General features: G+C 41.9%; 1 protein-coding gene across 9 annotated transcripts in view; it reads left to right on the top strand.

Annotated features, from left to right (window-relative positions):
* The window catches only part of slc2a9l2 (solute carrier family 2 member 9, like 2), a 41,440-nt gene extending 32,150 nt beyond the window's left edge, over positions 1-9,290 (top strand). For 3 of the 9 annotated variants that reach the window (XM_084430264.1, XM_084430266.1, XM_084430265.1), the window contains 2 exons: positions 5,594-5,721; positions 8,659-9,290. In XM_084430264.1, the coding sequence (XP_084286390.1) occupies positions 5,594-5,721; positions 8,659-8,901 (371 nt within the window). In that variant the 3' untranslated portion in view covers positions 8,902-9,290. Of the gene's footprint in view, positions 1-5,593; positions 5,760-8,658 lie in introns of all 9 variants that reach the window. The other 6 variants (XM_084430259.1, XM_084430260.1, XM_084430258.1 and 3 more) reach the window with 2 other exon arrangements.
* Positions 9,291-13,021: the final 3,731 nt, after the last annotated feature.

The raw sequence follows: 13,021 nt of genomic DNA, 5'->3' as shown, positions 1-13,021 counted from the left end.
CTCTCTCACACACACACACACTCACACTGGTGCTGCTCTTCTCTCTAGTAATATGGCACTAAGGGCTCTATCTCGCACCCAGCGCAACTGACTTTGTACACGACGCATGTTTCATTCCTATTTTGCACCCGACGCACAGCGGACTTTTCCCTCCACAGACGCACGTCGGTAAACTAGGGAATGAACTTGCGCTCCCGGGGGCGGTTCAGGGAAAAGAGGAGGCGTGTTCCGGCGCAAACGTTCCCTGGTGCTATTCTGCAGTTTCAGAAAACAATTCCGCCACTGACCAGGAGAAACCTCGTCTAAAGTCAGTGGCACGTTCAGATGCTATTTTAAGGGCGCATGCTTGGCCATAATGTAGCGTGTGCACAACACACACACTTTGCTTCTCTCATCTACACACAGACGCAGCAGTTTTCTTTTTTGCAAAATCATACATTATTACAAGGAAAAATATTCCACACGAGGGAAATCATTGTTGTACGGAGCCCGGGAAGTCACCTGTGGGGAAAAAAAAACAATCCGTGGCGACGGTTTTGCATTCCATCCGCTCAGTTTATAAACCGTACTCACGAATTCTCAAACTGTTCCCTCGGTTTAACAGATCGTGCCCACAGATTAATAAACCGTACCCACGAGTTTCTAATCCGCGCTCTCAGATTTGTAAACCGTGCCTTCAGTTTTTGCAGTCTGTACCCACAAATTCATAAACCGTGCCCACGCTTTCGCAATCCGTTCCCACGGGTTTGTAATCTGTACTCACGGATTTGTGGCTCACTCTCATTTTAGAAGAACACGTTGTTAACGAATCTTATTGTTTTATTGTGTAATAAGTGGAATACATCAAATTGTCTTAACTGCGTCTGCATGCTTAAAGTGATTCTCAATTGTAGCGGGTATGGGTGGAATATACGATTTAATATGAATGACGTGCATCAAAATCTTTTGTTTATTTGTGATAATCTTAGCACTTTATTATTATTTTCTAACCTGTATTATGACTGATATTTGACGAATTGCTTTGTTCATTTTTTTGTACGTTTTGGACAAAAGCGTTTTCTAAATATGTAGCCTAAAATGTAATAATAATAATTATTATTATTATTATTATTTGAGTTAATAACTATAAATGAGTTCACTTAAGACAGTAATATATATATATATATAATATATAATAATAATAAGAGCGCCTGCTCTTAAAGGGAATGTGAGATGACGCTCTGATTGGTTTATTTCACGTTACGCCCAAACCACACCTATGAGTAATGAAGCGACTTCAGACCAACACATTTTAGATTTGCGTCGGGCGCAAGAGTCATTTATCCCGCCGGTATAATAGCAACAGCGCCCGAGATCCGCCCACAAAGTTACTTGCGTTTCGCGTTTGATACTTGCGTTTCAGATCGTTAAAATAGAGCACATAGTCTTAGAGCTCAAACATGACAATCTGGGGCTCAGGTCAGGAAGCAGACAGACTGGCTAAACCAACCGTCTGCTAGCTGTCTCACATCACCATGGTCATATAAATCCCATCACATAGAGCCTCTTTCACCTAACTATCATCATATAGAGACTGTGTCTGTTCCTCGAATTAGGACATACAAAAAACTTCCAAACCCATCTAAGGGTAAAAATGTAATTGATGTTCAACAAATAAAAAACAGATATAATACAGATGAACAAATGCTAAAGCTTGGGTTGCTGAATATTATATCCCTTACTTCAAAAGCACTCATTGTTAATGATATGATTACTGACTATAACCTAGATGTGCTGTGTTTGACAGAAACCTGACTAAAACCAAATGATTACATTACTTTAAATGAGTCCACCCCGCAAGATTACTGTTATAAACATGAGCCTCGTCTGAAAGGCAAAGGGGGAGGTGGTGCTGTAATCTATAGTAATATCTTCAGAATTACTAAGAAGTCTAATTTCAAATATAATTATTTTGAATTGTTGGTGCTTAATATAGCAATATATAGTGTAAATGATAAATCACATTTGAGATTTGTGCTGGCTACTGTATACAGGCCACCAGGGCACCATACAGACTGTATCAAAGAATTTGCTGAACTTGATGCCGTTGAAATTCTGCAGCAGAGCGATGACATCTCAGATCATTATCTAGTCTCGTGTAAACTTCATTTAGCTAAAGCTGCAAAGCCGACTCCGTGTTACAAATATGTGAGACCTATCACTTCTGCCACTAAAGATTGCTTTATTAATAATCTTCCTGATCAGTTTCATCATCTCAGCATCCCAGATAGCTTAGAAGAACTCGATATTACAACAGAAACGTTTAACTCTCTCTTTTCCAGCACTTTAGACACAGTTGCTCCGTTGCGCTTAAAGAAGATTAAAGAAAATAGTCCAACGCCGTGGTACAGCGAGCACACTCGGGCCCTTAAGAGAGCAGCCAGAGAGATGGAGCGCAACTGGAAGAAAACAAAACTAGAGGTATTTCGCATTTCATGGAAAGAGAGCTCGATTGCTTACAGAGAGGCTTTAAAAGCTGCTAGATCTGCTTATTTTTCAACCCTATTAGAAGAAAATAAACATAATCCTAGGTATTTATTTGATACAGTGGCAAAATTGACAAGAAATAAAGTTTCTACTTCTGAAGTTTCCAAAGATCACAGCAGTAATGACTTTATGAACTTCTTTACTTTAGAAAGTTATAACTATGCAACCGTCTACTACAGTATCGCATCAGGCAGTGCACTGTAGTCTCCCTGAGGGACATTTTTATTCATTCGTTGCTATAGGAGACGAAGAATTTTCTAAACTCGTTAAATCATCTAAACCGACAACATGTATGTTAGACCCTATACCGACTAAGCTACTGAAAGAGATGCTTCCAGAGGTCACAGATCCTCTTCTTAATATCATTAATTCGTCTTTGTCTCTAGGATACGTACCAAAAACCTTTAAGCTGGCTATGATTAAACCGCTTGTTAAAAAACACAACTTGATCCTACAGAATTAGTCAATTACAGGCCGATCTCGAATCTACCTTTACTGTCAAAGATACTAGAAAAGGCGGGATCCTCACAACTATGCTCCTTTTTAGAAAGAAATGATATCTGGAGGATTTTCAGTCAGGATTTAGACCGTACCATAGTACCGAGACAGCTCTCGTTAGTCACAAATGATTTGCTCTTATCAGCCGATCGTGGTTGTATCTCTCTATTAGTGTTACTCGATCTTAGTGCTGCATTTGACACTATTGACCACAACATTCTTTTAAATAGACTCGAAAATTATGTTGGCATTAGTGGAATTGCATTAGCATGGTTTAAATCATACTTATCTGACCGTTATCAGTTTGTAGCAGTAAATGATGAGATGTCTCATCGATCACAAGTTCAGTATGGCGTACCACAAGGCTCAGTACTAGGACCGCTGCTGTTCACTCTGTACATGCTACCCTTGGGAGATATCATTAGGAAACATGGCATTAGTTTTCACTGTTATGCTGATGATACTCAGCTCTATATTTCTTCACGCCCTGATGAAACTTATCAATTCACAAAATTAACGGAATGCGCAGCTGATATAAAAAACTGGTTGACTACTACTTAATTCTGAAAAAACAGAGATACTAATTATTGGACAAAAAACTTCCTCACGTAATAATCTAGAATACTGTCTAACACTTGATGGCTGCTCTGTCAAGTCTTCGTCGTCGGTTAGGAACCTGGGTGTGTGTGTGTGTGGGTGTGCTCTTTGATACCAATCTTTCATTTGAAAGTCACGTGTCTAGTATCTGTAAAACCGCATTCTTCCATCTTTATCCTGAGGTTTACCGCAGTCCGCCGGATCCAGGCCGTATCCAGAACTGATGAAGGACCTGCACCTGGACACGACGACAACGCAGTCCTTAAGTCACTAGTCTCTCCCCTGTCAAGTTCTCCTTCCCTCTCTTTACCTCTCTACAGATAAAGCGTCGTTGGGATAATTCCGGTTGGAAGCAATACAAATTCTGTGTTATACATTTTAAGGCCAGACAAGTAGTATGTTGAAGGTTGATTTGTAGGGAAGGACTACACGCCTGTGCACATATATTCAAACGCGCATCCCTATAGACTGAACTCGTAATACGCATGTGCGCCATCTCACGGGTTCGCGTTTTTGAAATTTGCGCAGACAGAACTTAAGAGTTTTCTGTTAGAACGGTGTGTGTGAGTGGTCACTAAGTTAATAACTAATGATCTTCACAACGGAAGTGAATCAATCAAAACTAACTTTATCTGGACAATAACTTTATTCTAGAGCTGCTGTAAAGCCTAAACAATCTCTGGTACTGTAATCTCCTATTATCACTGTAAAGCTGCTTTGGAACAATCTATATTGTTAAAGCGCTGTATAAATGAAGGAGACTTGACTTGACTTGACTTGACACACTCTGACACACACACACACACACACACACACACTCTCACACACACACACACACTCTCATAGGTCACTGCATCATTACATAAACAGCATTGAGTCGGATGAAGCACCTGCACTCACATACACACACACACACAAACACACACACACACTCCCTCTCCTCTTCATCCCGAGGGAAGAAACGTCACATCATCTCAAGCTCAGACACACAATGAATCCCAGAATCCCACAGTGAGACACACAGACGTCAGTCGTCAGGAACGTGATCATGTCTGAACGCTGGGAAACTGCTGGATAGACACATCAGCTTAATAGCTGTCTGTGTGTGTGTGTGCGTGTGCAAATGGCAATGGTAGTTTGTGTTATTACGGGACTGATCCAGATGTGCTGGAACTCAAAGGTTTCCTGCTGTCTAAAAAACATTAAAGTAAATGTTTAAAAATAGATGTGCCGCTCAATCCGCTAAATCCTCAGGACACGAGCTGAGGACAGGCCGGCGGAGGGAGGGAGGGAGCGAGGGATGAGCTCGTTCTCATTCCTCCATTACACTGATTCGTTGTGTGTGTGTTTCAGTGTTAAAGCAGCAGATCTGTGTTGATGTTCCTCATTCATTCATTTATTTGTTCCTTTATTAATTCCCTCATTCATTCCCAGCTAAACAAATGATGCTCTAAAAATGTGTTGATGATGTTCTCATGAAGCTATGGACACAGAATGTGTCTCTCAGTGCACTGACAGAAGGACAGCGGCAAGACATAATAAAAATAAGATAAGTGATTAACAATATATATATGAAAAAAATACTCAATATGCAAAATAGAAAATATATGTGAAAGTGTAGGCAACTCCAGTGTTTCACACGTCTTCATGAGCACAGTGATCTGTTGAGGATCTGTGTGAGGATGGGGGTAAGCTGGGCCGCACAGGTGTTCAGACCGGCTGCTGAACGGGGGTTTTCCTCCTTGTCTTCTGTTTGCGGACAACCCGACACACATCATCCTCGTCACAGATTGTAAGTTCAGGTGTTGATTAATGCAGAACAGGCGTGAGAATACACACATTCAGGTCATCGGCCAAGTGTTGATTCGACACAGTGTGTGTGCATGTGTGTGTGCGAGTGTGTGTGTGTGTGTGTGTGTGTATGTGTGCGAGTGTGTGTGTGTGTGTGTTGATGGATGTTTCTGTGTGTCAGGTGGCGTCCCGTTTGTGTTGACGGGGGAGCTGTTTGAGCAGTCGTATCGTCCGGCGGCGTTCATGGTCGCAGGGACCGTCAACTGGCTCTCGAACTTCGCCGTGGGACTTCTGTTCCCCTTCATACAGGTGAGACTCCTGTTCCCCTCCTGTTCCCCTTCATACAGGTGAGACTCCTGTTCCCCTCCTGTTCCCTTCATACAGGTGAGACTCCTGTTCCCCTCCTGTTCCCCTTCATACAGGTGAGACTCCTGTTCCCCTCCTGTTCCCCTTCATACAGGTGAGACTCCTTTTCCCCTCCTGTTCCCCTTCATACAGGTGAGACTCCTGTTCCCCTCCTGTTCCCTTCATACAGGTGAGACTCCTGTTCCCCTCCTGTTCCCCTTCATACAGGTGAGACTCCTGTTCCCCTTCATACAGGTGAGACTCCTGTTCCCCTCCTGTTCCCCTTCATACAGGTGAGACTCCTGTTCCCCTCCTGTTCCCCTTCATACAGGTGAGACTCCTGTTCCCCTCCTGTTCTCCTTCATACAGGTGAGACTCCTGTTCCCCTCCTGTTCCCCTTCATACAGGTGAGACTCCTGTTCCCCTTCATACAGGTGAGACTCCTGTTCCCCTCCTGTTCTCCTTCATACAGGTGAGACTCCTTTTCCCCTCCTGTTCCCCTTCATACAGGTGATACTCCTGTTCCTCTCCTGTTCCCCTTCATACAGGTGAGACTCATGTTCCCCTCCAGTTCTCCTTCATACAGGTGAGAATCATGTTCCCCTCCTGTTCCCCTTCATACAGGTGAGACTCCTGTTCCCCTCCTGTTCCCCTTCATACAGGTGAGACTCCTTTTCCCCTCCTGTTCCCCTTCATACAGGTGAGACTCCTGTTCCCCTCCTGTTCCCCTTCATACAGGTGAGACTCCTGTTTTCCTCCTGTTCCCCTTCATACAGGTGAGACTCATGTTCCCCTCCTGTTCTCCTTCATACAGGTGAGACTCCTTTTCCCCTCCTGTTCCCCTTCATACAGGTGAGACTCCTGTTCCCCTCCTGTTCTCCTTCATACAGGTGAGACTCCTTTTCCCCTCCTGTTCCCCTTCATACAGGTGAGACTCCTGTTCCCCTCCTGTTCTCCTTCATACAGGTGAGACTCCTGTTCCTCTCCTGTTCCCCTTCATACAGGTGAGACTCATGTTCCCCTCCAGTTCTCCTTCATACAGGTGAGAATCATGTTCCCCTCCTGTTCCCCTTCATACAGGTGAGACTCCTGTTCCCCTCCTGTTCCCCTTCATACAGGTGAGACTCCTTTTCCCCTCCTGTTCCCCTTCATACAGGTGAGACTCCTGTTCCCCTCCTGTTCCCCTTCATACAGGTGAGACTCCTGTTTTCCTCCTGTTCCCCTTCATACAGGTGAGACTCCTGTTCCCCTCCTGTTCCCCTTCATACAGGTGAGACTCCTGTTCCCCTTCATACAGGTGAGACTCCTGTTCCCCTCCTGTTCTCCTTCATACAGGTGAGACTCCTTTTCCCCTCCTGTTCCCCTTCATACAGGTGATACTCCTGTTCCCCTCCTGTTCCCCTTCATACAGGTGAGACTCATGTTCCCCTCCTGTTCTCCTTCATACAGGTGAGAATCATGTTCCCCTCCTGTTCCCCTTCATACAGGTGAGACTCCTGTTCCCCTCCTGTTCCCCTTCATACAGGTGAGACTCCTGTTCCCCTCCTGTTCCCCTTCATACAGGTGAGACTCCTGTTCCCCTCCTGTTCCCCTTCATACAGGTGAGACTCCTATTTTCCTCCTGTTCCCCTTCATACAGGTGAGACTCCTGTTCCCCTCCTGTTCCCCTCCTGTTCCCCTTCATACAGGTGAGACTCCTGTTCCCCTCCTGTTCCCCTCCTGTTCCCCTTCATACAGGTGAGACTCCTGTTCCCCTCCTGTTCCCCTTCATACAGGTGAGACTCCTGTTCCCCTCCTGTTCCCCTTCATACAGGTGAGACTCCTTTTCCCCTCCTGTTCCCCTTCATACAGGTGAGACTCCTGTTCCCCTCCTGTTCCCCTTCATACAGGTGAGACTCCTGTTCCCCTCCTGTTCCCCTTCATACAGGTGAGACTCCTGTTCCCCTCCTGTTCCCCTTCATACAGGTGAGACTCCTGTTCCCCTCCTGTTCCCCTTCATACAGGTGAGACTCCTGTTCCCCTCCTGTTCCCCTTCATACAGGTGAGACTCCTTTTCCCCTCCTGTTCCCCTTCATACAGGTGAGACTCCTGTTCCCCTCCTGTTCCCCTTCATACAGGTGAGACTCCTGTTCCCCTCCTGTTCCCCTTCATACAGGTGAGACTCCTGTTCCCCTCCTGTTCCCCTCCTGTTCCCCTTCATACAGGTGAGACTCCTGTTCACATAAATAAATAAATAGTATTTGATATTAGAATTACTGTGTCCCAAATCGTAGTATGTTGAAATGAGTATTCCAAAGATATGGTCTTGTTTCCGGGTGGAATCTGAAGTGCAGATCTAACGGCTAATATTGACCACAACGCATTGCGCTTTGGACGAGGATTCAATTAGAACTACAAACATGAATAAAAAATGTTTAAAAAAACTACAAACATGGCGGATGTGCAAGGCCAGTGGTTAAGTAGAGAGGTTTAAATAAAGGTGTTTGAGTGATTAATAATCAGTATCTAACCTGACGAAAAGATATTTATTTGATGTGATCCATATTATATTTCATCTGTAACAACATTGAGCTTTTATAGAGATACATTTGGTCATTAACTTTTAAATGCATCATTATGCAAACACATAAGGAGAGTCTGTGCATTAAAAAGACCCACGACTGCAGATCAACACATCACTCCCATACGGCTGGAAATTCTTCTGATACGCACTCAAAAATTTTCTCCGCAAAACCAGCACTTTTAGGGTGTAGTACAAGTAGGCGAATTGGGGCGCAGCATCACACAAACAATAAACACAAACAATAAACTATAATTATATTCAGCTTTAATAGTTCTTACTCAGTACATTTATCTTGTTTTCCATTACAAATACATGTGTGTGTGTGTGTGCTCCTGTAGGAGGCGCTGCAGACGTTTGCGTTCCTGCTGTTCGTGGTGGTTTGCGCCGCCGGTGCCATTTACCTGCTCGTCGTTCTGCCGGAGACCAAAAACAAGACCTTCGTGGAGATCAGCCAGAGTTTCTCCAGGATCAACGGAGTCGCGGATCAAGTCCACGAGCACGAGATGCAGGGCGCGCTGGAACCCACAGACACCAACGGACTCAAGAGTGGAGGAGACGTGGAGATGGAGAGCTGCTTCTGACACACCTCCACCTGACGGATGAGCAGATCCTTTATATGAGAGTGTGTGTGTGTGTGTGTGTGTGTGTGTTTGAGACGTGGAGATGGAGAGCTGCTTCTGAAACACCTCCACATGACGGGCATTTACTTCTGTTAATGATGTTCAGCTCGTTTTTAGGACTGAAGAGTGTGTTTCTTCAACCATAGTGTTTTTGAGTCGGATGTCTGTTGTTTTACATGTATGTTTTCTCAAAGCGTGTGTGTGTGTGTGTGTGTGTGTGTGTGTGTGTGTGTGTGTGTGTGTGTGTGTTTAAAGCTCTCAGCGGCTCCAGCTCAGATAATGATGTTCAGCTGAATTCATCACAAAAACACCAGCCACGTGTAGATGCCATTAAATATGTTTGCCTTTCATCACTGTTTATGTTTGTGTTTCTTCAGAAAATATAAGGCTGGGAAGTTTCAAACCACCCGAGAACGCTAGTCTAGAGAGAGTCAAAGCAGATGATAAATGACACAGTCATCACAACTTTGTTAACATACATAATACACTTTACTAACATTAAAGATAAAATGAATGCCTATGACATGCTATGACAAGTTCTACATGGGACAATATGCACACTGAACCACCTTGTGCCTTCAGCTCAATTTGAGGTGCGATTTTTCTGCCCACTTTGAGGGTGTGTTAAATCTGACAGAAGCGCTTCATACTAGGGCTACTTCTCTCAAGAAAACCAAAATCTGGGCAGTTTTTAATGGACCCTTGAACTTGCCATATTAGACAAAACACAGAAGCGCTTATTGCACCATTAGCCCAATTAGCACCTGTTATTCTCCTTAGTTTTTGAGGGTGTGTTAACTCTGACAGAAGGGCTTCATACTAGGGCTACTGCTCTAAAGAAAACCAAAATCTGGGCAGTTTGTACTTAAGCAATCTTTTTTTATGGACCCTTGAACTTGGCATATTAGACAATACACAGAAGCGCTTATTGCACCATTAGCCCAATTAGTACTGTTTTTTCTCCATGGTCTTTGAGGGTGTGTTAACTCTGACAGAAGGGCTTCATACTAGGGCTACTGCTCTAAAGAAAACCAAAATCTGGGCAGTTTGTACTTAAGCAATCTTTTTTTATGGACCTTTGAACTTGCCATATTAGACAATACACAGAAGCGCTTATTGCACCATCAGCCCAATTAGCACCTGTTATTCTCCTTAGTCTTTGAGGGTGTGTTAAATCTGACAGAAGGGCTTCATACTAGGGCTACTGCTCTAAAGAAAACCAAAATCTGTGCAGTTTTTACCCAAGCACTCTTTTTTTATGGACCCTTGAACTTGGCATATTAGACAATACACAGAAGCGCTTATTGCACCATTAGCCCAATTAGTACTGTTTTTTCTCCATGGTCTTTGAGGGTGTTTTAAATCTGACAGAAGGGCTTCATACTAGGGCTACTGCTCTAAAGAAATCCATAATCTGAGCTAGTTTTATCTTACCAATCTCTTTTTATGGACCCTTAAACTTAGCACCTAGCAAGACCTTAGCAGAGATTGGTGCATTAAAAAATGTTGGGCCAGTCCCTCTGCTGTCAAGTCTTTATGTGCGCTTTAACACACCCTCTGTTGTGGCGGAGAAGCCGTGCCATGATGCAATAGGAGCCTTATTGTGTCCCATATGCAAATTTGAAAGGAAAATAAAAAAAGGATTGGTACAGTTCTACAGTCTGAAGTGCTCAAAATGTTCATTTTGTGAAGCCCTTATATCCACTTTAATACCCCCTTAAAGGAGGCAGAGAACATTTGACTGCAAATGTTCTGATACACGGCTTATCATGTATTGTGTAATATGCAAAGTACAAGAGTCCATAAAGAGCGGTGCAGTGCAAACTGCCCAAAATGGGGATTTCATTAGAGCAGTCGGCCTAGTACGCAGCACTTATGTCCACTCATGCAACCTTAAACTCAACATGTTGTTTACCATTTATTTATAATTACTTGCGAAATCTACTAGCAATTTCTGAGTGACAGTTATTTCAAAGTACACCAAATTGTACACCAATTGCAAAAGTGAAAGAAGTCTAGGAATGTCCCCGTTTAGACGTGAACATGTATGTGTGCAGCTGTGATTTAATGCCTCCATGACAGAACCTGTTTATCCTGACTGACAGAGAGCAGAGCACTCAGAGATAATGACAGCAGTTCTAGACCCGACAGAGAGTGTGTGTGTGTGACATTGAGGCGCCGCTGCTGATTGGACGAGCCGCTCACAGGTGATTGGATGTTTGTAGGTCGAGGCCGAGGATCAGTCTTGTGTTTCTGTGCTTTCATGGATATGATTATAGAGAGACGCCAAACTCTCTCGAGGGACGTTAGAGACTGATGATCATTCGTCTGGAGCGAGAGGATGACGAATGCCCACATTGTCAAATCACATGAGAAACATCAAAATGTGGAGAAAAACACACTTTTACTCTTCATTACTCTGGGTGGATGGATGGATGTTCTGCCCACTCACACACAGTTTTCCAATAGTTTTCCATTCATTTCATTAGTGTTGTAAAAGGTTTATATAAACTGGTTTTAATTTGCTTTGTAATGATAAATAATGTGCGAATCGAACAGAGAAAAACTAAACCGTGTGTTGAGTGTAAACGATGAGCGAAAGCTGCTGTTTCTCTTCATGGCCTTCAAACCTTTCTCATCTTTGGAAGATCGTTAGAAAAATGTTTTTTATTTTTTTTGGTCCATTTATACAACGTGTCAATGGGGTCCAATCCGATGTTCTTCAAAATAACTTCTTTTCTGTTCCACTGAAGAAAGAACGTTTGGCTAAACAACAAAAAATCATGTTCTTCAGTATTTTTGTTTTTTAATTTTAAATCAAGATACATTTACCGGAGAAGCAAAATGACTGAAGATATTAAGTCTTGTTTAATGAAAAAAATCTAAATGAAGTGAGTTTGTGTTTAAAACAAGAGCGAAAATCGAAAGTAAAAGACTTAAAACAAGACTTGACGTCTTCTGTAATTTTGCTGATTTAAGAATGTTTAGATATTTGAACTGGAAGACAGAAACACTGAGGAAGAACATCAATGTTTACATTGTTCTTCACATTAAAAACATAAATTCATTTCCTGCCTTAAATTTGAAGTATGATCAAATTGGCCGAGCAAATTATTTTAAATCATTAAAAAAATCTTAGTTGAATCTCGTATAACTTTAAAAATGCTTAATTATTTTGATGATTCAGTAATGGAAAAACTACTGGTCATGTCATTTACAGTGTACACAAACATCTGTATGATATTTATATCATTTTCTTACACAAACATCTGTATGGTGATTCTATCATTTTCTTACACAAACATCTGTATGGTATTTATATCATTTTCTTACACAAACATCTGTATGGTGATTCTATCATTTTCTTACACAAACATCTGCATGGTATTTATATCATTTTCTTACACAAACATCTGTATGGTGATTCTATCATTTTCTTACACAAACATCTGTATGGTATTTATATCATTTTCTTACACAAACATCTGTATGGTGATTCTATCATTTTCTTACACAAACATCTGCATGGTATTTATATCATTTTCGTACACAAACATCTGTATGGTAATTAGCATTTTCTTACACAAACATCTGTATGGTATTTATATCATTTTCGTACACAAACATCTGTATGGTATTTATATCATTTTCGTACACAAACATCTGTATGGTAATTAGCATTTTCTTACACAAACATCTGTATGGTATTTATATCATTTTCTTACACAAACATCTGTATGGTATTTATCATTTTCATACACAAACATCTGTATGGTATTTATCATTTTCTTACACAAACATCTGTATGGTATTTATCATCTTCGTACACAAACATCTGTATGTTATTTATATAATTTTCTTACACAAACATCTGAATGGTATTTATATCATTTCTTACACAAACATCTGTATGGTATTTATATCATTTTCTTACACAAACATCTGTATGGTATTTATCATTTACGTACACAAACATCTGTATGGTATTTATCATTTTCTTACACAAACATCTGTATGGTATTTATCATTTTCGTACACAAACATCTATATGGTATTTAGCATTTTCTTACACAAACATCTG

Source organism: Rutilus rutilus (genome assembly GCF_951802725.1).
Source record: "Rutilus rutilus genome assembly, chromosome: 14".
NCBI classification, from domain to species: domain Eukaryota; kingdom Metazoa; phylum Chordata; class Actinopteri; order Cypriniformes; family Leuciscidae; genus Rutilus; species Rutilus rutilus.
Note: the sequence above shows the minus strand (reverse complement) of the source record. Positions and strands in the feature narration are given on the sequence as shown.